General features: G+C 46.4%; 1 protein-coding gene across 13 annotated transcripts in view; it reads left to right on the top strand.

The window, feature by feature from the left end:
* The window catches only part of Hs3st1 (heparan sulfate-glucosamine 3-sulfotransferase 1), a 30255-nt gene extending 12285 nt beyond the window's left edge, over window positions 1–17970 (top strand). For 4 of the 13 annotated variants that reach the window (XM_004847279.3, XM_004847280.3, XM_087187374.1 and 1 more), the window contains one exon: window positions 16179–17970. In XM_004847279.3, the coding sequence (XP_004847336.1) occupies window positions 16279–17205 (927 nt within the window). In that variant the 5' untranslated portion in view covers window positions 16179–16278 and the 3' untranslated portion in view covers window positions 17206–17970. Of the gene's footprint in view, window positions 1–14; window positions 14447–14741; window positions 14841–16178 lie in introns of those variants that run through there. The other 9 variants (XM_021260280.2, XM_087187373.1, XM_021260283.2 and 6 more) reach the window with 7 other exon arrangements.
* The last annotated feature ends 9758 nt before the right edge of the window (window positions 17971–27728 follow it).

Genomic DNA, 27728 nt, shown 5'->3' with positions numbered 1-27728 from the left:
GTGGGCTACCATTGTTTTTAAATATTATTTCATTTCATTCTTTTTGGGGGGTGGTACTGGGGATCGAAATTGGGACCTTGAGCTAAATCCCCGGCCCTTCCTTTCATTCTGAGGCCACCCAAGAGGGTCAGCAGAGCTCCTCTTCTTGATGGGCTGCTTGAGGCCCAGAGAGGAAAGAAGTGCTTTTAAGAGTCAAGATTTAAATATCAGGTAATTTTAGCCCGCAACTTTTTCTTTCTTCCTCTCTCTCTCTCCCCCTTCCTTCCCTTCTTTCATTCTTTCTTTCTTTCCCCCAGCCTGGGCTTCCTTTAAATGACTGAACCGTGTTCTCATCCTCATCAGACCCCTGAGTGTCCCGCAGGGGACTTCTCCCTAAAGTACTTCCCACCCCCTTTAATTGCCCAAGTTGTACCTGTTCCATAGTCACTTTCCTCTCACTGGACTGTGTTAGAGCTTACTTCTAAAATGTCTCCCCAAAGCCTTATGTGTTTGGAAAGCGGTTGGATCGGGTGCACTGTACTCAGAAGTGGATTCATCCACTGATGAGTTCTTGCCTGAATGCACTGTTAGGAGGTGGGGCCTGGTTGGAGGTGGGTCACTGGGGACATGATATGAAAGGGTATGTTCTTCTCCCCAGCTCTTCTCTTTTGCCTCTTTGCTTCCTGGCCACCATGACATGAGCAGCTTTTCTCCACCAGACCCTTCCACCGTGCCGTTTCTGCCTCGGCTCTGGTGACCATAGACTGAAACCACTAAAACTGTGTGCCAAAATAAACCTCCTCTTCAAGTTGTGGGTGTCATGTATTTTATCCTGGAGGCAGAAAGCTGACCATACAGACCGGAAGTGTTCGTTTCCATCTCTACCTTTCCATTTGCACAGGGGCTCCTTGGGGAGGGTTCTCATTTTGGTCCTATGTTACTCACCAAGGCCCCACCAAGCCTGCACATAGCAGGCCTGGCCACTGAGTCCTGAGCAAGTAACATGTGCCTCTTGGGGAAATGTTGAGTTTGCTAATTTTTACCATGTTTGGAAGAGAAAAAGGAGGATAGTTATTGTAAGACGAAATCTTAGAACCTAATTTAGTTAAGGAAAACTAAAGAAAGCCCATCTAGAAATCTCATGATAATTTCTAAAGCATCATTTCACTTGAATTCAGTGTACTGCGTTAGTCAGCTTTCCATGACTGTGATAAAATACTGGAGCTAATCAACTTTAAAAGAGGGAAGGCTTATATTGGCTTGTAGTTTTGCAGATTTCAATCCATGGTCCATTGGCTGGCTGCTTTGGGGCCTGTGGCAAGACAGTGCATCAAGGCAGGAGTATGTGGCAGGGGAAGATGTACATCTCCTGGCAGCTAGGAAGCAAAGAGAGAAAGAAAGCAGCATCCCAAAGTACTCTTTGAGGACATGGCCCCAGGGGCCTAATGCCTCCTATTGGGACTACCTCCTAATGTTTCCCTAACTCTCACTAGTGCCATGGTCTAAGGAGCAAGTTTTTAAGCCATAGACCATGAGGACACTTACCCAAACGTCTCATTTAGTTGCTTTCTGTGGCATAGTGGACCTCAGTGACTCTCCCAGATTGATACTAATCTGGAACAGAAAGCCTGAATGTTCATGCCAGCTTGTTGGATGCATAAATGTGGTTGTTACAGCAAAAAAAGCAATGGGACTGACCAAGGAGGTCGAGGTCAGTTATATCCTTTAGATTCTTCTCAAAATTTATGCTCATGAAATCATCATTTAGCTTGAAAATTTGCAGGGTCTTGAAGCATGTGTTAAGCTTCATTAATAATGCATTGCTGGCCTTAAGAAGGTGTGACAGTAGCAGGAAATCTGAAAACCTCAGCTCAGTGATCACACGTGCCGGAGAGTTTCTGCAGCAGGTTCCTCTAGGGGGGCTGGCATCGGTGCTCCATGAGTGAAACCTCTTCGGTCCTGTCCTATCCTGGGGTCACTGCAGAAGATGGAGAAGCCTGTAAAAGCCCATGGCTGGCAGGCTGCTTCTGTCCTTCCCCATGGCCCTGCTCTCCCTCCTTATCTACTAAGAGTTAGGGGAAGAAACACAGCATTTTTACACCGTCTTTGCTTTCATTTTGAAACACAAAACAAACCATTTCCAAATGTAGCTCTCTTACAGCTTTTCTGATCCTATCACACATTAATAGGACAAATTCTATAGTATAATTGCCTCCTTTTAATTTATTAATCTCCTCCCCCACACGTGCGCACACCACACACACACACTGTACCCTGTGTGGGCTCAAATTGTCTGAGAAGGGACAGGCTGGATGTGGATTTGTCTCCGATTCCCTAGTGCCTGATACACAGCATGTCTATTCCGGTCTTGACACTGAATTGTAGAAATTCCGGTCTGATCATCTGGTTTTTGCATTCCTGATATTCATGAAAGGTTGCTTTTCTGTTTGTTTAGGAAGGACTTGAGCACTGTAAGTGGTAAGAACCAGGATGCTGGGCCCATGAGACAGCTCTTAGTCCCTCCCTGCTATCCTAAGCAATTCTATTCCTTCCCAAGGGGGGGCGGGTACTGGGGTCTGAACCCACAGCCTTACACATGCTAAGCTCATGCTCCACCACTCAGCTCCCCAGGCCTCACTGGCAAACTTCCAGACCTCTCCGAAGGAGACAAAAGCCCTAGAGTAAACTGCTTCCACCCAGCCTAGAAGGTCATTAACCCGACCTGTGGAGACAGAGGGACTGAAATTTTTGTACCACAGGCACAATCCTTTTGTCCCTGCCTGAAGCTGAAACGCTTCTTCTAATAGAGTCACTGAGAAACTTTTATATAATGCTTGCATTAGTCAATTTTGAGTGCCGTAACAAAGTATGGTAACCTTGGTGGGTTAATATCAGAAGTTTATTTTTCACAGTTCTGGAGGCTGAGAAGTCAGAGGTCAGAGGGCCGCCACAGGTGGGTTTTGGTGAGGTCCCTCTGGGTACAGATTGCCAAATTTTCATGGTATTCTTATGTGGGGGAAAGCGAATGAGCTGGCTCTGGGAGCTCTTCCTAAGGGCCGTAATCCCAGCCCTGAGGGTGCCACTTTGTGATCTGATCCCCTCCCAGCAGTGTCCCAGTGGGGTTAGATTTCAGTATATGAATTGTGGAGGAACACAAAGATTCGGTTCCATCTGAGTCTACTTCTGCTGCTGGAACCAAATACCTAGGACGGGTAGATTTCCATGAACAGAAATGTTTCCTGCAGGCAAGAGCTGATGTGTGACAAGGGCTGTTATGCTGAGTAGTCATCCCATGGCAAAGGGGGGATGGGCCAGAGAAAGAGGAGTAGAGGCTGTACCAGAGGCGTGGCTGCATTACTGAACATGGAACTGCCCTAACCGAACACCTCCCCTTTAGGCACCCTCTCCCGGGGCTGCATTGGGAATTAGCGTTACTTGGTTTTTGGCAGACACTTTCAAACCACAGCATGTGCAGAACAATGCAGACCTCCTCCTCCTCTGGCACCCATCTTATTTTGTTCCTGTAATGACTAAGCACCTTCTTTAGATTCTTACCTTGGCTAACTGATCTACCTCTTCCTCAGGTCCTAGGTTTAATTAATATTCACTGAATGAGTGCTAAATATAATCTGTATGGAATGCGAGTAGCAACCACAGTGGGAGAGACCCTACCCAAGGAAGGAGTCTTTTTTTCCTATTCGAGGTAACATCATTCCCCTAACACCCCCTAGCAATAAGACTCTTATCTAGCAGCATAGAAATTCGATATATTTTTCTATCTTTAACTTAGGAAATGTCAGATGAATTGTGGAACAAGTGACAAGTCTCTGTGGATCATTTTGAGCAGTAAAAGTCAGTATTTTGTTCAGCGTTTTAGAAAATTGCTAAGACAAATATATTTCTTAATTCTCTATAGCTTTTACTTTTAAGATGCATGTCAAGAGATCATAGCGTATATTTCTGCATTATTTCCTTTGTAAACAGAGGCTTAGAGTATTTCTTCATCAAGCTGAAGGTCGCAGGGCAGTGAGGGCAGAACTCGGGACTGGATGCCAGCTTCTGACTCCTGGACTCCCACTCAGCCCTCTCCTGCATTGGGCCTTTCAAGCAGTGAAGACTTTGTAGAGATGCCTTTTGTGTTCCTGAGATTGGGTTAGTGATTTTGATGACCTAAATAGATCCCTTGTCACCTGCAGCACTGGGGATTAAGTAGGTGACAATGGCTGACTCTCCCTGAGGGTTTCCACACCGCAGTTCCAGTTCTCAGAACAATCCTACTCTTCTTGCCACTCCCACATTTCAGATAAGAAACCCAGGCTGCTCTTGGTCATGCAGAGGGAATGCAGTGTGGAGGGAGGATTCAGTCCCCTGTGCCTAACCACCAATCCCGCTCCTCTGAGCTTCTGTAACTCACCTCCATACATCCAGAATTGCTCTGCTAGACACCACCTTGTTTCACCTATGTTAAGTAGTAAGAAACAATTTTGCAAGACCTTTACACTGACCTGCATCACCAGCCCATGTTTTTATTGCTTATTTTGAAACAGGCTCTTGCTAAGTTGCCCAAGCTGCCATCCAAGTTGTGCCTCAGCCTCAAAGAGTGCTGGGATTACAGGCTTGAGCACAGACAGCGTATCTCTGAAACGTGCAAAACATAAGTTAGAAAGAAAGACTGCCAAGGCTCACGATGAGCTAACTTGAAACACGCCAATTGAGCTGAAGATGCTGCAGTTGTAATAAAAGATAAAGAGAGATCTCATAGTGTTATGTTGGGGGTAAGATCTGGGTATTGTGGTAAATTGGATAGATTACATGGCCTTTAACTATCTCAAGATGAGCTAGACAAGGGAGCAGGTGTCCCTTGCTTAAAGAAAATGTATTATGGATATAAGAAAGTGTCGCACGTCTGAAACCCCAGCACTGGGAGCCTAAGACAGGGACATCACAAGTTCAAGCCCAGCCTGGACAATGTAGTGGGTTAGTGAGAACCTGTCTCAAAAAAAAAGAATCTTAATGGAGAAATAAAATTGAAGCTTGCAGCAGCGGCAAATAGGATACTAATTAAATTTATAGAATCCAAAGCATCTGAATAAAGAAATATCGAACTTGCATAGCATTTCAACTTATTTTTAAGTGAGGGACACGTGGAAATGACAGCGGTGTATGTACACATTTGGGGGCCGAGGAAAGAATCGTGCACTGTTGTTTTCCTTAGTGTTATCACATAAACAGCAAACACATTTATTCAAGAAAGGGAAAACATGGCCAGTACGAAGCGCAGCCTGTGGTGCCCTGGTCACTGTGCCCAGTCAGGTCCCAACTCCTTGCGGGCCTGTTTGTGTCTTAGCCTCTGTTCGCTTCCTGGTTCATTTCACGGTGCCTGGCAATCCCAAGGGTGCCTGACTTGGGATGGTTTCACGTAGCCATTCTTCCACTTTATGAAGGTGCAGAAGTGAGATGCCTGTGTAGGAACCATGTTTTGAACTGCGAGCACCTTCTGGTCCAGCAGTGTTCGGTCTCATTTCTGTCTGAGCTGCTGGGCAACACCACGGAGCTGGAGCTTAGTGCTCTGGACACAAGGAACAGCTGCCACCCCGAGCCGCCGTGCTGTGACGTTCAGTTGGTTACGGGTGTTTGGTGCATTTTTAAATCACAGGCTTTCCAACGGCCATGTCTGGCTGTCACCCGTCGTAAATCCCAGAGTATGTGTTCAATGAACCCCGATGAGCCAATCACACAAATAATCAGATATCTCTTGGGGGCTCTGTGGTAGAGCACATTCCCTACCTGTGTGAGACCACAGGTTCCATTCCTAGCAAGGAAACAGAAATCTCTTAGCAGTTTTCAAGCTTTCCCATTAACTCCCCCCGGACCCCCGTTAGAACCATCTGTAGTGAAGTGGCTTTGCTAGACTCCGAGCTCAGAACCCTGTTTGTCATTCTTCTGTGTGTCTAAGTTCCTCTGCACTCCCTGGACTCTGTCCCCAGAACAGACAGAAGGGAAGCTGGGGTTTCTGAGGCGAGGACTCCAGATTCCTGCAGCCTTGTCTCCAGGAACACCTGTCGTAGCTGTGTGGCCACGGCAAAGCCCAGCTCCAGCCAGGGCTTCCACCTCACCAAGCCGCAGCTCCTGCTGGGGACCATTCTGGAAGGCCTGTGCCTGGGAGACTTTGAGCGCAGTGCTGGGCGTGGACATCACCTGCCCTGTGGCCGCCAACCTGACGCTCCCTGCTCCTCTGCCAGCTCTGTCTCTGGCTGGGCGCTCATGGGGCTGCACTGTGCACATCTCCTCTGCACTCAGTGTTTGCCTCCTCCCACGTGTGTCTTCCACATTGCTCTCTGAGAACAGCACTGGTTGCTCAGCGCAGCCTTAGGCACCCTGTCGACACCTTGTAAAAGTGCTCACCTGTGGGTGCATGGAGACCTTAGGCATCGGTCCTGCCAGGCTTGCTCTGTAATTTTTAAAAAGTTTTCTCTTATCTTCTCCTTATTTGGTAACTAATGTCCATTGTTGACATTAATAAAAATCAGGACAACACTTAAAAATGCATAGTTGAATCTTGAGAAATAGGAAGACCAGACCACCCTGGTCCCTGGTCTCCAACAGCATCTGCCAGAATCTGCCTAGCTGGCTCTTCGCATGCAGCACGTGCACGGCTGCTTGCCAGGGCTGCACCAGCCAACTGGCTTCATGTGTGAGGTCACGTGGCTGGATCCAGCAGGCAGTTCTGTGCTTGTACAGCAGAAGGGTCCCAGACCAATGCATTCTCTATTGTCGTTTTTCGGCTGGCCTTGTCAGCTGAGCTGCCATAAGCCAATGTCCTAGGGTAGGGGTTCAGCAGTAGCCATTTAGTTCTCACAGGTCTGCAGGCCGGAAGACCAATATGGAGGCATGGGCATATGGTTCCAGCTGAGAGTCTCTTCTGGGCATGTAGATGGCTGCCCTCTCTTTGTATCTTTCCATGGTGAGGAGAGCGAGCTCTGGTCTTTTCCTTTTCTTGCAAAGACACTAAACCTTTCACATTAGGCTCCAACCACATGACCTCATCTAAACCTACTCACCTTTCGAAATCTCTGCCTCCAAATACTGTGACATAGTGGGGTAAGCCTTCAACAGATGGATATTGGAGGACACAAATACTCAGTCCATTTTAGGCTGGTTCAGACAATCAGGCAAATCCTTCCTGCATCTCTGTCCATCCAGGTACAGACTGATGTACTTCGGTTTGCGTGGATATTTTTCCAGCTGTGAACTATTCTAATCTCCCTAATCCAGATCCAAAAAGCAGTGCAGATGTCCATGTGTTTGGGCACAGGGATCAGGAGACCTTGCTATCCTACCCCGTTCAGAATCTACTTACTTACCTGACCTTTGGGTTCTCATTCCCCTACCTCAGCTTCCCTTTCTGCAAAATAATTAGACAGAATAAGATGACACATGGCCCTTTTGCTTCCAGTGCCCTGTGTCCCCTCCTGGCCATTTCTAGGGAGACACATGGAATTCTCCTGGATATTGAAGCCATGGGCCCCAGCCAGTGATGCCCCTGCAGCTGAGGTAGCACCTGCCAGAGGAGGTGGAGTCATCCCTGGGGCAGAACCAAAGCCACACCCAGCAGAGTGGGCTGTGGCAGCACCGCTCTGCCTCCTGTCTGCAGCAGAGCCTGTTTCCACTCAGCTGCACGAAGTAATGGGAGAGGCCCTGTCCGCCCTCCTGTCATGGAGCACTGCCTGTGCCAGTGTGTTTCTGAGTCTAATGAAGGATTTATTTAGGTCACCGCTGCCTTCTGAGCCCAGCAACACAGACAAAGCTTGAAGCACGTTTCGGAGGAGCAGCTCCACCTCCTTGCCTGGGGCTCACCAAGGCGCACACCTGCCGCTCATCATTCATTTAGGAGGGGCTGGGAAGGGCCTCTTCTGCCCCTCCACGAGCACAGAGCCTGCTTCGCTTCGGTGTGTCACTTCCTTTCCTCCTTGAGCCTCTGTCTGGTTGAGTCACTGCGGTACTCTGGACTGTGAACAAATGTGTTTGACTAATTATCGTCCCTGCATCCCATTTATACCATTCAGCATTTTAGGGACAAAAATAGCTACCATGATTGGAAGACTTGCCATGGGCCAGACAGGGTGGTACAGCCCAAGTATTCGGATATGCTCTTTTACTTAATCCTTACAATAAATACATACGGCCAGTGTATTTGAACTCAGGCTTTGGGTTTCAAGGCTGTTTAGTGGGTTTTAAATTACAGGGTTGATATCTGAGCCCGGATTTTTGACTGAAATGCTCTGATTCCAGCATCGCCTTCTCTGCCCTTCTTCCTATAATACCACCTCTGGGACCAGACTGACTTCCCCCTTTGTTGTTTACCAGGATTGCTTTTAATCCTGGAATTAAAAACAATCCCAACCACAGTAAGAAACTACCCAAAAAACAAAGAACACCTCTTTTAAGGGCTGAGATAATCAGAATCTGACTGGGTGTCCACATTCCGAACTCATTTGAGGACTATAGGTGGATAGGTAGGCTCCTCTGAGAGCTTCTTAGGAATGCCGGTTCTGAGGTCTCTCCCCAGACCTCCTGCAATAAAATCAGCCTTTTGAATTGGATCTCCAGGCGACTGTGCTGTGCGTATCCTGCTTGGCAACACTGTGCTCAGTGACTGTAACATGCAGCCTGAACTCCTGGGAGGGAAGCAAGAGGCGCCTCCCTCTGAACTGTTGATCTGGATTCCTGGGCCTCATCTTCCACCCAGTGTGGAAAATGATGCTGTGTAGCTTGACGTCAGGCTACCCCAAGGAGCAGGCTACATTTACCGTTCTTATTTTGCCATGGAGCCCTCAGAGGCTCCAAGATGACACTGAGATAATAAATCTCTGGGCCCAAATCCCTGCTCCTGCAAGGACGTCCTGCTGCCTTCCTTGGTCTGCACAGGCATCTCCTCCCTTCATTCCTACAGTGTGGTGTTTCTTATCCAGCTAATCCTTTGCAACATGGATCTCCTAGCATTGCTGAGCATCGCAGGGGGCATAGGGGCATAGCATACCTGGAAGAGCTGCCTTCCAAGAGTCTTCATTTTTTTCAGTGGGGAAATGGGGTCTACAACACTTCTATTTTGCCCCCATGGTAAATGTGGTCCAAGGAACCTTATTAAGATTATGAGAACTAAGCTTTGTTCCTTTCTACCCTGAGCTTGTCCCACCCCATCCCACTTCACAGCAATGACCATGAGACCAACCGAACCACAGTGAATGTCAATATTTGTTGAAGTGTCATGTATGTATAGGCAATTTCAAGAAAATAAATATTTATGCAGGTCTTAAAATATCAATGTCCTTTCATAGACTGACAGGCACAAGCTGGAGCCGTTTCCTCTTTCTTGATTTCCAAGATGACCTTCGGAGGATGGAAATTTGACACCACAGCAACAGGCTATTAAATGATTGTGCAAACATGAACATGAAGACATTTTTTGACTCTTAGAGATGAGCAAATAACCTTACACTTTGGAGTGCTCAGAATTTCAGCTGCATAAAAAAAAAAAATGACACTTCTGTTGTTCACACTGTCATTACCCAGAAAGTTAAATCACTCGGTACTTTGGGATGCTTGGAAAGAAGCAGTTTTTGCATAGCAGCATAACAGATTCACACTTTCTGCTATCTTATCATGCTTTTGCGCAAGCTCCTCCCTCTGCCTGGAATGCACTCTCCACTTCCCATGGAGAAGCAGCCCTGTTCAGAGGAGGAAAAAACACACAAAGGGCTTTGGAGATGGTCCATGGAATTTTGGTTTTGATATAGTCCTTCCTGGTGCTGTGATCCTGGGGAGGCCATTTAACCCTGACAGCATGTTTCCAAGTCTTTCCTGGGGACAAAGGCAGGCCATGACTGTTGACTCTACTGGGTGCTAGGCACTGTGCTGCCTGTTTAGCATGTGTGATCTTATTTAATGGTGGAGTCACCTGTATGAAGAAGGTGTAAGCTTATTCTATAAAATGGCACACTGAGCCCCTCAGAAGGAAGAAACTTAGCTGAGGTCAGTTAGCTGTAACAATTCCAACTTGTATCTGTCTGACTAAAAAAGCTTCTTTGCTTTGCTTTTTTCCTCCTACTTTTCACCACCTTTTCATGGCTTATAAATATAAAATTAAATGGAAACAACCATCTCTCAGTAGTGTTGTGAGTCTCAGAAGAGGGAATTGATATGCAAGTGTTTACTGCCCGGTGCACAGTGGGTGCTCAGCACGCAATCTCTTCTTTTCCATCTCTTGTTAAAGGCATAGATGACTTGTGGCCAGGTGTTTTGAGGGTCCGTGCTCCCCTAGAGGAGATCCTTGGCTGCACCACCTGTGCTGCCACCTCTCTCTTCCAGGGGCTGTCACTGCCCTGTGGATGGAAGGAGGTCGGCATCATGGTCCCTGATGTGCTCAGTTTACCTTTTGAGAAACATTCCAGTTACTTCATTTGATCCATGAGTAAGTTCCAGCATTGAGACTGAGAGAATATATTACCGTTAATTACGTTTGAAATCTAGGTCAAGGTGTGAATTATATAATAAGGAAACTTATGGGAAAAAATAAAATATTTTGAAGAGATATTTCATAGCTTCCCCTCCCTTTTTTTATTTTCATTTTTTTTTGTACCAGGGATTGAACTCAGAACATGGTGTTTGTGAGGCAGGCGGCAGAACCACTGAGCTAAGTTCCCAGCCCTCCCCTCCTTTTTAATTAAAATATTTTCTAGACTTTTAGGTGATGTTGTCCAATCACCTAAAGAAAAGTTGAATATCCCTTTTCATATCTGGTCTCTGCTCGACTCTCTAGGGAATGAAGACTACCTTTTGACAAAATCTTTTTCAAAGACAATTGAAATAAGTTCTTCTTTCTTTAAATTAAAGACTTTCCTCAGCAACTCCTAGCTACGGGCCTACCTGTCTACTGCATTTGACAAGTCTATGGAGCAAATGGATCTCTAGTACCTACCATGTGCCAGACATCAGTGGTGCCAGGGGCTGGGGGTGCAGCAGAGGGAGATGAGACACCCACAAGGAGGCTGGACAATGTGCAGACAGTAAACATGCATAGCATGTGAGCAGTGTAACGTGATTGTATGAAAGAAAGTGATTAGCAAGGAAAGGTGGGCTCATGCTCTGAGGAAAGCTGGCATTTGAAATACATCTGAATGACAAGAAAGAGCCAGCCTCAGGAATCCCAGGGCACAGCTTCCTGGAAAGGGAAAGCAGCAGTGGCGAGGCCCCAAAGCTGGGATGATCCTGGAGTATCAGAAGGGACAGAAAAGCAAGTGAGGCTGAGCTTGGCTGATGGAGCACCGATGAAGGACTGAGGAGGAGGTGGGTTTTCCCAGCTTGGAAAGGAGTTTTCGTTTAATTCCATGCTTAAGAGCAGTTTCCAAGTGGTAAATTCTGTAGCCTCTCCTTGGGCTCTTTTGCCTGGCAAAAGTTGTTGTGGTCAACAACTTCGCAGTGGGACCCAAGGAAACCCACTGTCCCTGACACAGACAGAGAGAACCCTGTCTTGAATTCTTAGAACTCCACCTTGGTTTGGCCCCCGCAGTGCCCAGAAGAAATAAGAGAAAGTAAGGGGTGGTTAGATCTCCCTTTGGGACCTATTAGCCCTTCTACAAAAGGAAAGAGGGTTCATTTTGCTCTTCTAGCAAGCCTGGGCCTTCAGAGGAATTCTGTGCCTCATCCAAGAATTGGTACCAGGAATGAATGTCCAACAGAGCAGAAGAATCAGACCAAGGGGCCCAGTTACCAAAAATCAAACACAGGCAATTCTTGGTTAAGAATCAGCCCACGGGGCCTGCTGACTATTTGCACACTACTTTTACTGATGTTTAGACATCAGTAGCAGGTTTAGACATCAGGCTCTGACAGACAGGAAAGTGAAGGCCCTGTCTTTGCCTACTCAGACCGAGTTTGATCCCCTCACTGCCTCTGGTTTTCCAGGCACTGCATTCCTGCGAGCCTGCCTTTCCTGTAGTCATGGTAGTTCTTCTGTGGCTTCCAGTGAGGAGAACAGGCAGCTCAGTCTGTGAGTAGCAGGTGTCAGAGAAGGGAGCAGTCACTGTTCCTGCCGAGGGACAAGGCCCCCACCGCAGGCATGGACAGCTCCATGTCTGGCCTTGACGGCTGTGGGTCCCCACTTTCATGAAATCACATGTGTTCAGCGTTACCTGGTTCATTTCCTGTGAGAGAATAATGAATTTACCATGAGGGAGAATAAAGAATTTCTTTGCGATGCCTGCAGGTTCGAACTTGCCTTCCTGGTCCTTTTCCTGCTTGGAAACTCTTCTGCTGTGAGTAGGGAGGGAATCTTGATTTACAGGGAGAGCTTTCCACATTGAATGAGCTTTCGGAGTTGGACACAGGGGTGCTCTCTTGCAATCCTAGCTCTCTGGGAGGCTGAAGCAGGAGGAGGGTCGTAAGTCAGAGCCCAACCTGGGCAACTCAGTGACTTGGTGAGATCCTATCTTTAAAAGAAAAAAGGCTGGGAATGTAGTTCAGTGCGGAGGCCCTGGGTTCAATCTGCAAAGGCCCTGGAGTTCAATCTCCAGCACTGGCAAAAAAAGAAAGAAAAAATTTTTTAAAAAATTTAAAAGGGAGCTTTCAAATGAAAGACGACAACTCTTCTCAGTGCCTTGTGGGGATGAGGGCAGTGTGTGCTGAAAGGAGAAATATATACGCACAGTGCTGGATTTCCTAGGCATGGTACAATGCCAGATATCTCATTAATTTTGTATATTGATTATACGTTAGAGCCGTGAAGTTTGCATATATTGGGTTACATGTTTTTTTAATGTGACTCCTGGAAAATTCCCCTGTGCTCACCTTATACATCTGTTGGACAACCCTGATACATACTGCCTCCTTTCAATCTCAAAGGAAGTCTTTGAGGCAGGTAGAAATGTTGCCATTTTACAGACGAGTAAACTGAGGCTCAGAGAGGCTCCATCACTATGACTAAAGTCAGCACCAGAAGCAGAACTAGCACTGCACACCTCTGCAGTAGCTTCTGACCCGTCCGCTGAACAGAAGTGAAGAAGGACATGGACTCCGTGCTGCATGTACCCGTGTGTCAGCTCCTCCTGGAGTTGGTGGCCAAGGAAATGTCACTGCTGGACACATTTACCTGGGTCTTTCCTCTTTTGGAACCCACAGCACTGTTATTATTTGCACTGAGACACTTCCTTAGAAGCCAGGGTACAGGTTCAGAATTCAGTACTCCCAAGTTCCAGGCCCGAGTTTCTGTACAGCTGTGGGCAGTCATCTCAGGGCCTCCTTGCCGCAGAATGGGAAGGCGAGGGCTGTCCTACATTCTCATGTTTCAAGGCCCACTGTCAAGCTCAAGATGGACCGGTTGACTGGCTTATAGGTTCATGTGAACTTGGGGATCTTTTTTTCCTGACAGTGCTACTAAAAGGCCTAGACATTCTGGCTATGCCACCAGGAAGCCCAAATTATCCAGGAGTTGGCTCCCAATGGCCACTGCGTATGTGTACAACATTGTATTTCATATGTTAATATACTACATATGTTAACATATGGTGTGTTATATATATTTACATATGCATGCACACAGCCCCTACACATAAATATGTCATGCGTGCCCATAAGACTTGAGCTAATTTTTCCCCATATACCTCAGATGTTTTGGGAATGAAAAAGGTTTAGACATCAGTAAATTTATTTTTTGAAAATATTAAAATAGAAGCAAGGAATTTAAACTACTAACTGCCCAGTTTCTTTTTCCTTCCTTTTTTTTTGTAAAGGCTAAACTATATTTAGTTTCTTCTCTGCTGTCTGCTCCTAATTCGCCTTTCGGGAGAAATCTCAGACATGCGCTTCGGTAACTGGGACGGCTCATGTTGAAGTGGAAAGAGCAGAACAGCAGGACAATATGAAAGTCCGGCCTGGCCTCGGCCTCTGTCGTTTAGATGTTGAACACTACGGACGGTTATTGCTTCCCAAGTCTGGATCTAGAACTCTCACATGAGGATGGCAGTGGCCACCACACAGAGCCCAGCGCTCCAGGGTGTAGTCGGAGCCTCCTCCTTCACCCATCAACCCAACACATATGCTCCATGGAGACACACATAGCCCACTGGGTGAAAGGAAAGCACAACCAGTCCTTCAGCCAATCCAAATGAGCAAGTGGGAAGGAAATGAAATTTGACTGAAACATTCTGAAACTTGCAATTGGCCCTTACACTGAGCGGAACCAACCCAGAGCCACATCTTTTTTGGCCTCTCTTAAAACACATTTCCCCTCACAGGAATTTCATCACTGACTCACCAAGTCCCCTCTCCTGATGTACTCTGGTGCTCAAAAGGTATCCATCTAGTTAACTGCTTGCTTTGTAATTTACAGTTGTGGGAACAGACAGTACGATATGGAAGCCCTGGAGTCTGTACTTTCTGTACACGTTTTGGACAAGTCTTAAACTCATAGGTAAATTTTAAACCAGTTATGAAAAAGATAATGAGTCTTCTGGATGAGAATGTTTTTACTGGCTTCGAAAACCTTACAGTCCCCATCCGGGCCTGTCTGCAGCCCTTCCCTTAACATGTCCAGACGGGCAGCTCACACGAGGGCCTCCTGTCCCCTGTTTCTGGGAGAGTGTCACACACAGGTTGTTGGGTACCCCCTCCTAGAAAGCGTCAGTGACCTCTCTGTCTTTGGGAAACGTGGACATTGGGGCCTGTTTTCTTGAAGGACTTTATTGTCTAAATGTGATCAATTTCAGAAGCTTGGTAGAAGGGAGGAAGTTTGGAAGGACAGCCCTGCGTTTACAGTTCCAAATTGGAGCTCTGAATTCTAAAACGGACTGAATGCCTGTCCTTAGGTAAGTCAGTCCTCTATAAAGTGGGGGCGATAGTTGTCCTGCCTTCCTACTTTACAAGGTAGAGTTGTGCTGATGATCAAAAGAATGACTGTGAGCCAGATTGTAGGTAGTAAAGCTTCCTGCACAAGGTTTCCTGCTCTTCCTGGTAACCTCAGCCTTTTAATCTCTCTCAGCCCACTCTAATCATTTCTTCTGCTATGAAGACTTTCCCCATTGGCTCAGGCAAATGAATGAACATATGCCCTCATAGTACACTACCTGTACATTGTCACCCTGCTGCTGTCTGTAGTCAGGTTGCATCAATTAACATTTGCAAAATCCATGCTGCAGTGTGAGCCGAAGTAAGACTCAGCCACTGAAGCCATAGTGTACTCTGTCTCAGGAGCAGGGAAGGTTGTGCTGCATGCCTCAGACTTGAGCTAGAAGGCTCTGCTGCACCTGTCTCTCATCCTCCCCCAGACAGCAGCTGGCCAGGCACCGTCTTCTTATGCTGACGGCACAGTGCAGGGGAGCAAGGCCTCTTGCAGCAAGGTTGGGTCTGGCACACCGCCACGTCTGCCCACGTGTCCTGCCCAAACCCAAATCGTGTTGCTAGGAAGCACGCTGCCCCAAGGAGCCATGGCCAGAGTTGGGTGCTGGGCAAAGTCTTAGGACCAACCATTCACTCTTCCATCCAGATTGGTCTGCCCTGTTGGATCAGGAGCACCTGAGGGGGGACTGGAGTACAAAACAAGGCCAGCTCCTGTGTCACCTGCCCCTCTGCCGTGGGCTGCCAGATTTCATGGATGCTTGCCGAGTCCAAAGGACTTCGCTAACCGTGTTCTTTATAGCAGGGGTTGGCAAACTCTGGCTGACGAGTGAACTTGGCTGTATTTCTGTGTGGCTAGGAAGCTAAACATATCAAGGGTTGGTCCATAAACAAGTTTTATTGGCACATGACCACTCCCCTTCCTTTGTCTATTGTCTCTGGCTGAGTTAGATCTGTAAGGCCGCAGTTGGAACTGGAGTTGCCATAGAGACCATATGTCCCTCTCAGCCTAAAATATTTACTCCAGCCATTTATAGAGAATGTTTGTCACCCGCTGGGCATGATGTAATTAGTCCCAGCACTTTGGAGGCCGAGGCAGGAGAGTCATGAGTTCGAGGCCAACCTGAGCTACAGAGAGGCCCTGTCTCAAAACAACAACAAAAAGAGAATGTTTGCCACCGCCTGCTTTATTTAGAAAATAGAACTGAAAGCAAGACAGGCCCAGGGCGGTGAAGGCTGGAGGGCTACAGCCGCCCCCCGGATGACTCCTGTGTTTACTCTGGACTAATATTTCCCCTCTTCCTCCCCAGTAACTGGCGGCCCGCGAGCCCCACGTGCCACTGACTGGAAGTCTCCCCTGCTTCATGACCCTGCGACGTGAGGCCCCGTGAAGCTCCCGCCGTGTCCAGCATGGCCGCGCTGCTCCTGGGCGCGGTGCTGCTGGTGGCCCAGGCCCAGCTCCCGCCTGCCCACCCCGCCGGCCCCGGGGCCGAGCCCAGCCAGCAGGAGCCGCTGCGGAAGGCGGGGACCGTCCAGGACGACCTCCGAGCCGCCAACGGCTCCGCCAGGCAGCTGCCTCACACCATCATCATCGGGGTGCGCAAGGGCGGCACCCGCGCGCTGCTGGAGATGCTGAGCCTGCACCCCGACGTGGCGGCCGCCGAGAACGAGGTGCACTTCTTCGACTGGGAGGAGCACTACAGCCACGGCCTGCGCTGGTACCTCAGCCAGATGCCCCTGTCCGGGCCGCACCAGCTCACGGTGGAGAAGACGCCCGCCTACTTCACCTCGCCCAAAGTGCCTGGGCGCGTGCACAGCATGAACCCGGCCACGCGCCTGCTGCTCATCCTGCGGGACCCGTCGGAGCGGGTGCTGTCCGACTACACCCAGGTGTTCTACAACCACATGCAGAAACGCAAGCCCTACCCGTCCATCGAGGAGTTCCTGGTGCGCGACGGCCGACTCAACGTGGACTACAAGGCGCTCAACCGCAGCCTCTACCACGTGCACATGCAGAACTGGATGCGCTTCTTCCCCCTGCGCAGCATCCACATTGTGGACGGCGACCGCCTCATCAGGGACCCCTTCCCCGAGATCCAGAAGGTTGAGCGTTTCCTCGAGCTGGCGCCCCAGATCAACGCCTCGAACTTCTACTTCAACAAAACCAAGGGCTTTTACTGCCTCCGGGACAGTGGGCGGGACCGCTGCCTGCACGAGTCCAAAGGCCGGGCGCACCCGCAAGTGGATCCCAAACTACTCAGTAAACTGCACGAGTATTTTCATGAGCCAAATAAGAAATTCTTCGAACTCGTGGGCAGAACATTTGACTGGCACTGATTCCCAGGAGCCGGGGCTCAGGACCTTTCCTATATTGTAACTTCTGGTGTATATCTGGGGGAGGAAAGAGTTTTAAAAAGGGCAATTAAGCTATAATTTATTTGTAAAATCCATAAATTACTTCTGTACAGTATTAGATTCACAATTGCCATATATACTAGTTATATTTTTCTACTTGTTAAATGGAGGGCATTTTGTATTGTTTTTCATGGTTGTTAACATTGTGTAATATATGTCTCTATATGAAGGAACTAAAACTATTTCACTGGGGAAAAAAAGATTTTTCTGGAGACGCTGTCTTTTTTTGAATATAATTATCTTGCCCCCAAATCAAAATTGCTGGCTGTGCTGCACTTATTATAGAGTCTATATTCTTTTGTTACTTAAAAGGAAGATTTTTTCATAGCTGTTCTGGTCCTCTCTCCCTTCTCTCCTTTCTGTGTTGTTTTTAAAATTTTTAATGTCTCACTGTGGTCATCAGATTTATTTTTTACTTGTATCAGAAGATTTATCTTCACTGAGATTTCTTATTATTTTGGGAGGTGATGATTTTACCCATTCCAAATAAAACCCAGAATGTCGATTTTAACCCTACGTAAAAACTCAAAGTGGATAAGGAGAAATTAAGAATGGAGAAGCAGATATAACTAGCAAAGAGTTCTCTATGATCTGACTTTGCCTCCCAGAATATTTGCATTTAGTTGTGATTTCAGTAATGGGGAAAACCTACCATCAACAAGAATAAACCCTTGGCTTTCAAAATGATCTTGGGTCTGCATACTTTGCCCCAGGAGACAGCTGACCTCCAGAAAGCCACTTTGAATAGAGAACAAAAATTGCAGAATCTGTGCTTGTCTCGATCTTTTAGATCTGTGAAAAGCCAACAGGAAGGATTGCCTTGATAGCCTTTGGTGATAATTTATTTCCCAAAAGATCAGTATGCATCTATGGGCATATATCCCATATTCACTGACATGTAAGGATGTGCATGTTTCAAAATCGGCTCCAAATTTGCAATCCTGAATGTGAAAGACATTTTCAGCTCCCAAGGGCTAAAGTTAAGAAGTGGGGGTGAAGAATAAGACAGCCTGGGACCTGCACCCTAAAAGGGAAGGTTTCATTTCTGCCGCCTTGCTAGGGAGAAGGGTCACATGAGCTCGCATGGACTCCTCAATCAGGCTGCCTCATACAAGTGCCTACATTAAGTTTTTTATCCTGTGTAAATAAACCATTCATTACAATAAGAAAATAGAAGTAGCCAAACCAAAACCATTTCCTGGCATAGTTTATACTTAAGGAAGAGATGGAGGCATTATTATTAATGGTCCCCTACGCATACAATCTCACTGAAATTTCCCACAGGCAAACTCAGGATGAAGGAATTATTGTGGCGAGTTCAAAGGGGAAAAAGGTTCCAAAACGTGGGGATCTTGGCCAAGGTCACACTGACTATAAGCCAGGACTTGAAATCCACTTGCAGCCAAAGCCTAGGTTATTTATTTATTCATTCATTTCTACCCAGATGTTTCTAAACTCCAAGGGAAAAAGCTCAGGGCCCGAGACAGTTCTTCCTGACTCAACCTGACTTTTCTGCCCTGTTGGCAAAAGCCTTCCACCATAAGAGGTGTGGTGAGCTGAAGGAAGGAGGAGAAGGAGCCTGCATGTTCTCCACAGCCTTATCAGGGAAGTGAGTCACCTTGGTTGGGTTTCAGCGACCCCAGCCTGCCTTGACCTCAGCACGGCCCACGGTCCACCCCAGGCCTTGCAGGGACAGCAGAAAAAATGCTTCGCCTTCAGAACTGTTAAAGTTGTCATTAATCCACCATCTCCCCAGAGGGAGGAGCAGAAGTATTCATAGTAGACTTCCAGTGGACATGGTACTTTGCAAGATACAGAGTGCTTCCCTCTGCAGCACACCATGGAAGCTCACTTTTATCAGTCACTTGAGAGCTGAAGAATGAGAGCCAAGAAAGGTTCAATCGTGTTCCAAAGGCTGCTTAAAAATGTGGCACTGAAGGAAGACTCTGAGGAGAATCTCTGATGCCAGAAAGGGACGCCCCTTGTATCACCTATGAATTCTTCAGCCAGGGGTGGTAGGGAGAATGGAAGAAAGCAGAACCAGAACGAGGGACACAAGAGAGCTGCTAGAGCTGGCATACGTGATGGAATAGGGTGTAAAGTAATCAGTGGATTAAAATTTATTTCACTGATGACTTAGGGATACAGAGTCTTGGCTAAGGGAATATTTATGCCTATCTACCAAGGAAAAGGGATCCAGTATCTCGGTGACAGTATCAATTCATTCACGTTTTGGTGTCACCCCAGCTAGTTACTAGAAAGATGCAGGGAATAGGAAGCCAGGGCTTCAGACTCTCTCCAGGTGTTTAGATTTCATCCGAGCACTGTTGTACTCGGATGAGGCTGTCTTAGACCCAGGTCTGTTCTAGTAGGGCTGAAATGCAGCAACTCGGGAGCCAGATGGCATTTGGTCCTTCCTGAGTGTATTAGTCAGGTTTCCTGTTGCTGAGACACAGTACTGACACCCAGGATTTAAAGGAAGAGAGGTTCCATTTGGCTCATGGTTCAGCAGATTCACTCCATGGTTGGCAGGCTCCAATGCAGAAACGGCTTGGTGTTAGGATGGGTGGAGGAAAGTTGCTCACCTCATGGCAGCCTGGAAGCAGAGAGAAAGGAAGATACTGGGAGGGAGATGCACTCTCCAGAGGCACAACTGCTGTGACCCAGCTCTTCCAACCAGGCCCCAGCTCCTAACTGCACAGTTAGCTATGAACTTATCCGTGGATGAATCCACTGATGAGCACAGTGCCCCCACAATCCAGTCACTCCAGAAGTGCACCTCTGTACCCATGAGACCTTTGGAAGACATTGTAGATCTAAACTACATCACTGAACATGCATAACACCAATTCTATTACTAAAGGCAGTTGCTAACTGGAAGGAGTGAGGCTCCTGCCCCAGCTCAGGCCCCTGGGCGGCCTGGGCACCTCCAGGTGGGTCCTTCAGAGGACCTATGACAGCAGCTGAGTGTGGGGATTGGAACATGCAGTGCCTGTGATGCTCCTGAGTCAGAGCTGCACCTGCCCCTCCTTCCTACAGGAGCAGATAGTGCTGCCATCCTGTCAGCACTGTGGTTATCAGCACACAGCCTGGAAATTGGCTAGATTAGGAAAAGCGATGCTGTTCCTCTGAGCACAGGCTGCCTTGGTCCTTCTACCCTGGGAGGCACAGGAGAAAAGAGGCCCATGCTCAGCACACTTATTGCTTATAGGGATGGAGCCAGAGGTCACCACCTTTCATTGTTTCTTTGAGCCCCTACTCTGTGCCAAACATGGTCTTCATCCCATAAGAAAGGAAAAGAAAGTGCACCAGGAAATCATTATCATTAATTGTTTGTTCTGCATTTCATTAAAAAACCAAAGAGGGGCTAGGAGGGGGAAGGGAAATCACATGCGACCACGAGCAGACTGGGCAGTGAAGCTGTGTTCCATGACTTGACATGAATCCAGCTGCATCCCTGGGATGAATCAAGAAGCCACGTTCTAGAGTGGAAGAAACAGGCATAAGAGATTGTCATAGCCAGGCATCGGGGCTCATGCCTGAAATCCCAGTACTCTCAGTCAGGAGATCAAGTTTGAGCCTTTTAACAAGCTTCTCCTCAAAATAAGAAATAAAATACAAAGGGGTTGGGATGTAGCTCAGTGCAAAGGCCCCAGATTCAATCCTTAGCACCACAAAAGAAAAAAAAAGATCATCATGCCTGCCAGTCATTTCGTTAGAAGACAGGAAGGAATATTGCTCACCTGCACCCACTGCCTTTTCCCGGGAAGGCTTGGTGAAGGAATGGCCACGGAGAAGTCAAATCATAGAAGACAGTGGTGTCACCAGTGCAGCTCATCCTGGTAAGGACAGCTTGAAGAATCAGGAACGATGGGGAAGGGGAAGCGGCTAGGGGAGACACAGGCAAGACTGTCTAGCAGGAGGGCCCCATGCGTTAAATGCACCGAGCAGCCCCTGCCTGTCAGCCACTTGTGGCCTTGACAGCTGCTTTTCAAGGGTGGGGGTGGGAAACCTACTGAGCAGGGTCCCATGCATGTTCTACTCCTAGGCAGGTGTTTCTGTGGCATAAAAATAGCCATCATTTACTGCACACCTGCTAAGTGTGCAATACCATGTTGCTTCTAACCCAAATAACAATTCAAGAAGTGGGAAATGGCATGCTAATTTTACAGAAGAGAAAATTCAGAGATTGGAAGTTTTGCCTGGAGCACAGTTATTGCTGGCTGCAACTGGAGCTTTTCTCTAGTGTCCTAGCTCTGATATTTTTCTGTACCTCCAGTTGTGTGTAAGAGGGGAAGGAAGTAAAGCATGAGTCTCTGGCCATAAGGCAGAGCCAGAGAAGGGCACGTATAGGCAAGACAGACAGCAGGATGCACGCAAGGGGACCTTCAAGAGAAAGTGGCTGGGACTTGACATAAGAGGAATGTAGGAAAACAGACTCCTGGGAAAAACTCACTGAGGACACCTCAGCCTGCTGTACAGACCAGAGCAGAGCTCACCACACTGGGGAACAGGGAGAGGGACCGAGGCTTAAGATGTCATCTAGTTGTTCGACTGAAGTGCTTTGATATTAGAAACACCTTTGGCTCTTCACCTTGACATTAAGATCTTTACTCTATTTTGCCCAAACTCCTGAGTGAGGTTTAAAAAAAGAGGAAGGAGCCGTTAGAGCCAGGAGACTAGGATATGAATCCAGTTATCGGTCATGTAGCCTGAGGTTCCAATTCTCAGAGCCTTCATTTCCTTTTCCATAAAAATAGGTGGGCGCTTCATTCTGTTTGGGGGAAAATTCAAAGAAGTGAAATAGGTGAAACTAAAAAGTCAGTGTATACGTGGTTTACTGGTTAAAAGCATGGAGGTGCTATGAAAAGCGGGCCGACTTGTTTGGTCATCAGATATGCACTGTCTTTGTTCCCTTGCCCGTATGCCAGCTGTGTGAAGATACCCACTGGTACCAGGGCCCTCTCCAGGCCCATAGTGTCCCAACTCATGTCTCTCACAGGATGGGATGCTAATGGCTCACTGCTGCACCATTTTCGGAAGCAGAATCCTTAGTTAGCAGGAGCTGCCTTGCCTGATGATGCCCGGAAAGTATTAGCCCCTTTCCTGTGGGTAGTGCATGGCTAACATCTGATGAAAGTGGGAAGGGAAGCCCAGCCGTGCGGCAACAGACCCCCCTGTGGGCAGCACAAGCTCAGTAGTTCACCCAAGCACGGAGTCTTCTGGAGACCAGACTGAGGCTAGACTTCTCCAAAAACCAGACTTTTTAGTGTCTTCCCGTACTTGGTCCTTATACTTCAACGCCTTGCTGTTTTTCCTGAAAGCCCATCTTCAGTATATGATTTGCCAAGAATATGGGACTCCCCGTCTCAGGCTTTGGTTTGGGAATCCATTCTGAGAGTCATGCAATCATGTCTTTTCTCTGTATTTCTGAAGATCATGGAACCAACTCAGCATTATGGCAAGTCTTCCAAGTAAATGAGAGACAGCAGAAAATGACTTTATTACTAGCTTGCACATAAAATTGCTAAATACAATTGTAGGTGAAGTTGTAATCAAATAGGCCTTTTGGCTTATTGTACTATCAAAATAGTACCAATGTATCCATGTCAAGCTTCAGCATTGTGAAATATTCCTGGATCCCACAAAAATGAATGCATTGCTCCATCTTACGCTACAAGGTGTTGCATCTCTATTTCTATGTTAAGTATCCTGCTTGAAATGTTCTTCCTCATGATTACAACCTCCTGGCTCCTCACACAGTGCCTGACTAGATGGGAACTAGACAGAAAGTTAGATGAAAAGAATAGTTTGTGAATTGAATGCTAGAAAGCGTACTTAACCTCCTTTCGGTGGAGAAGAACAACACTACTTCAACATACTTCCCACGGCATTAGTGAGAACAAAAATAAAGAATAGAGATCCAGAAACTAGGCTAGATTTAGGACAAAGACTGTGGTAGACAGAACTCTAGAATCACCCCCTTGGCATACACAACCTACACAAAAAGCTCCCCTTGAATATGGGCAAATTTAGAAATAAAAGAGGTTATTTACTCTCTTGATTAGATGAATCTATTGATGCTGATGGGATGAAGCAACACCATGTGCATATGAATCAATGTACTTAGAGAAAGAAATGGGAGAGAGAGATCTTCTGGCTTTGAAGGCATCAGCTGTGATATATGTAAGAGGCCTAGTTGTACGAGAGGATGGTGGTGATCAATAGGATCTGGAATGCCTCAGCCAATATCCCACTGGAAAACAGACGCCTTGATCCTACGATGGCAAAGAACTATATTTATCCAACAACCTGTGAGCTCGGGCCAGAGCTCCAGATATGAAAGTCTTGTGGCTGAAGCTTGATTGTTGCAGGGGAGACCAACACAGACAGGGAGGAGCATGCTCAGGCCCCTGCTCCACACAGCCTGAGGTCATAGATGTGCATGGAGTGATCGACACTGCAGGTTTAAATTTTAAAAATTACTGGTAGAATTACATGGTAGAAGACTTATTGCCATCAATCCTCCTAAAAATAGTCCCCCCAACTTCAAGCAACAGTTGTCATATGATTATCACCACTCTCTGAAGCAGTTCTGGAAGCCTTTTTCTGTATGTTTATAAGGCATGATCAAAAATATGGTGAACATTTCTGCCGTATACCATCCAGGGGAGAGGCAAGCCCAAAGAACCGGTATGCTACGTCCTCCTCCTCCTCCATTATCCATCCTATTCAACAGGTCCTAGCATCTGTGACTTCTGGCTCTTCCTCAGGTCAAAGTAACCATGAAACATAAATAGTTTGAATCGATTCTGGACACCAAGGCAGCCATGACAGTGCAACTAAAGACACAAAAGAGGACTCCAGAGCCGCTTCAGAAGGTGGCAAAAATGATGGGGTAAGTGTGTTTGAGGTGAGTGGAGTATCTTGAGGGGGTTTAATAACAATGTGTCTTTTACTGTCATAAATCATTGTTAATTTGAGCATTCACTGTAATTTTTAATTATACTAAATACGTTGGTTAAGCTGCTAAGTTCGAAGCAATTTGTTAGGTGATGGGTGACTGATACAAAGACAATCTCTTTACCAGACTATTCATCTTGACTTACTCTCTCTGGAAAACAGATAAAATGCACACAGCCTTTTGTTATCCAAGGAATACATGTTCACAGTTTAATAACCAGAGTCTTCATTTAAGATTATTCAGAGATAACAAGTGTCCACATATTGGTTTCTGTCTTTCCAAAATTTTCCAAACCTGGAAGCCAGACTTCCACACTGTGGATCAGAATATCTGTGGTCATCACTCCCAGTACAGGTAAAAGTCTGTTTCTTGTTATGGAATCCACTGCCTCACACAGGACAGAAGTTCAGCTGCAAGTTGCCAATTAAAATTATGCTCTTCATTTAGTAGTGTTTTGCTGTGGATAGAAAAACAATAAAATCTAAGCAGATATAGTATATCAGTTACTTATATGTGTGTTACAAGCCACCTGAAACTTGGTGTTTTATAGAGCAATGTATTAGCCCCTGTGGTTCTGTGGGTTGCATGGGCTCAGCTGGATGGGTGCTCCCTGGGGTTCACCTATTTGTAGTCAGATGGTGCCTGGGGGAAGTCCTCTGGAGGCTGACTTGAGCGGATGTCTAAGACAGCTTCTGTAATCACTTATTGGTATCTAAATTGGGATGACAGCAGCAACTGGGAACTGGGCAGTCAGTCTCCCTCTTCTCCTCCACCCCCCAACATGTGGCCAACTGGAGCTGATTTAGGATTATTGGTGGGACTTTCTTATATTGGCTGGTTTATCCCAGAATATTCCAGGACCAAAGCAACAGATGTGAGTGTTACTTAGAGAAATGATTGCTATATTCTATTGCTTCAACAGGCCAGCCCAGGCCCTGAGTGGGGAAGGACCACCTGAAGGGCTAATAGGGGGTGTGGTTCACTGGGGTCACTCTTTGACCATTTCTGAGTGTTCTTTGACAATAAAATGGACAGAACACTCGCTTAATGCTTAATGGATCTTTGGCCCTATTTAAAAAAGGGTGATTAATATAGGTGTAAGCTTTCATGATATTTAAGTCCATTACACAATGTAAGTTATCATTATTAAGTCCTTGGGCCTGCTATGTAATTTCAACTATTTTGGCCTAAGGCATTTGACAATTTTCAATACAACCTTTTGATCATGTGTGATGCCAATGAAATGATTTTACACAAAGCACCTTGTTCCCCCCATAGAAGGCAGGCATGTGTACTCTGCTGCTTCTTCCGAATTTGAAGATGTTCACCTCTGTGCAAAGACACACTTAGAATAAAGTGTGGGTTGGAGTCATCTTGGAAAACCATTTTATATGAGAGCATAAACCCTGGCCCAGTAACCCAACCTCTTGGACAATTTGTCTCCCACTAAGGAATGTTACTGAGACATTAAGCACTGGATATTAAAAGCTGCATAGAGCATTCAAAAGAGAATGCATGGAAGATTCTATTTCCCCTTTCTTTAATTTGGAAGTTCTATCTTTAGTAGCAATTTACATTTTCCACACGATTAAAGACTATACCTAGCTCTGATTTGCACTTCAAGTATCCAATTCAGCTGTGATTTACATTTTTCCACTATTTCTCTGTTTATTTTCTCAGCAAGAAAAGTAGGTTTTAAGTATTGCCATCATCACTTAAAATCTGGGTAGTGGTAGGCAAAATTGGTTGACTGTTTCTGAGGGTCAGTTTCCTAGTGTGCTAAGTCAGAAGAAGATTTTTAGATAAAGAACTGTGGATCTTGAAAGTTGTGAGCATAGCTAGTCACACAGTAGACACTCAACAGAGTATATATTTTATTTCTTTAATACACTTTTCAGGCACCCATTCAAGGGTTCTGTAAGTAGGAATACACTGCTGACAATAGAATATTCTTTCAGTTATCGAAGCACAGAATCATCAAGGTCAATACTTCTGAAATCTATGAGATTTTTTTGTGCCTCTAAACATAAATGTTCAAATAAATCTAAGTCATAAACTAATGGAATATAATGAGATAATAAGAAATATATATATATATATACACACACACACACACACACACACACACACACACTATGGTTTGATCTTCATCCCAATTTCTGTCTTAGCACAAATAAGCCCTTGGATTTTCCAACGTATGATGAGTAATAAAGGTGAGAAGACAGTCTTTGATTATTTAAAACAAGCCTTCACTTCTGCATGAATGAGGCAAGTTCTCTGAAGCGTCTGCACAGCCGAATGATGGTGGATTGTGCCAAGGCAGCCAATCTTGTCGCTAGGAAGTCAGAACTTTTAGTCCTGTCCCTCCTTGCATTGCCCTGGATTTCCAGGGAAGGAGAGAGATGCTGAAGGTTGTTTTTCACTGATGCCCAGCAATTTCATCAATTGAGTCTCCTGAGAAAGTCTCCATTATGACCCAGAAGGACAGAACTCAGAGTGCTTCTGGGTTTGGGCACTTGGAAGTGCAGGGAGGGCCACCTGGCTGGGAAGCACATGACAACTTTGTGACCCTGCCCCAAACATTGCCCTGGACATCATCTCCATTTGACTGCTGCTGAGCTACATGTTTCTGTAATGAACCATTTTCCAGAGTCCTGTGGGCTATTCTAGCAAACACCAAATCAGACGAGAAGATGGTAGGGACCTATAACATGTAGCCAGTGGGCCAGAGACACAGGTGACGCATGGCCTTCCATGGATGTGTGCAGCAGGCATGGTCAGGTGGGAGGGAGGCCTTTACCTGTGGGGTCTGATTTTAACCTCTGAGAATGTCAGAATTGAATGAAGTTCTAGGGCACCTGATTAGGGTCTGGCTCAAACTGGAAACATGCTTAGTTTGGGAAAAACTCCACCCAGGAGTGACTTGATGAGATGTGATCAAAACTGTGGTGTCGAATGCTGCTGCTGAGTGATACCCAATGAAAAGGGAGACCCGAAAAAACGTCACGGTGGCCCTCGTCCACCTCATTCACTGCATGTGGCACATGAGACTTCAGGCTCTTCCCCAATGTTAAAATGACCACAAAAGGTAAACGTTCAGAATCTTTTCAGGACATTGAGAAGGCCACACTAGAACAACTAAAGACACTTGGGAAAGGGGACTTCCAGAACTGCTTCAGAAAGCACGAAGAACACTGTGAGAAGTGTATTTGAACCGAGGGTGGTTATTTTGAAAGGACTGAATGGCATTATGCCTTTTAATATGATTTTTTTACATTTACATATTCACCATAATTTTCTATCACACCTTGTATTTGCTAGCCAGAAGTATGAGGTAGTGGTAGGAGAGTGAAATGAGAGTAAGAAAAAACATATTTTGCTGCTTTTTTTTGCTGCAAATAAATGCAATTTTTGAGCCAACTCTCAGGATAATCATGTTATTTTCCTGAATTATTCAAATAATAAAAAAAAAGTTGAATGT

This window comes from Heterocephalus glaber, unplaced genomic scaffold (assembly GCF_053883595.1).
Source record: "Heterocephalus glaber isolate CG9 unplaced genomic scaffold, H.glaber_assembly_v1.0 deba00001509, whole genome shotgun sequence".
Classification (NCBI taxonomy): domain Eukaryota; kingdom Metazoa; phylum Chordata; class Mammalia; order Rodentia; family Bathyergidae; genus Heterocephalus; species Heterocephalus glaber.
This window is presented reverse-complemented; position numbering and strand designations above follow the sequence as displayed.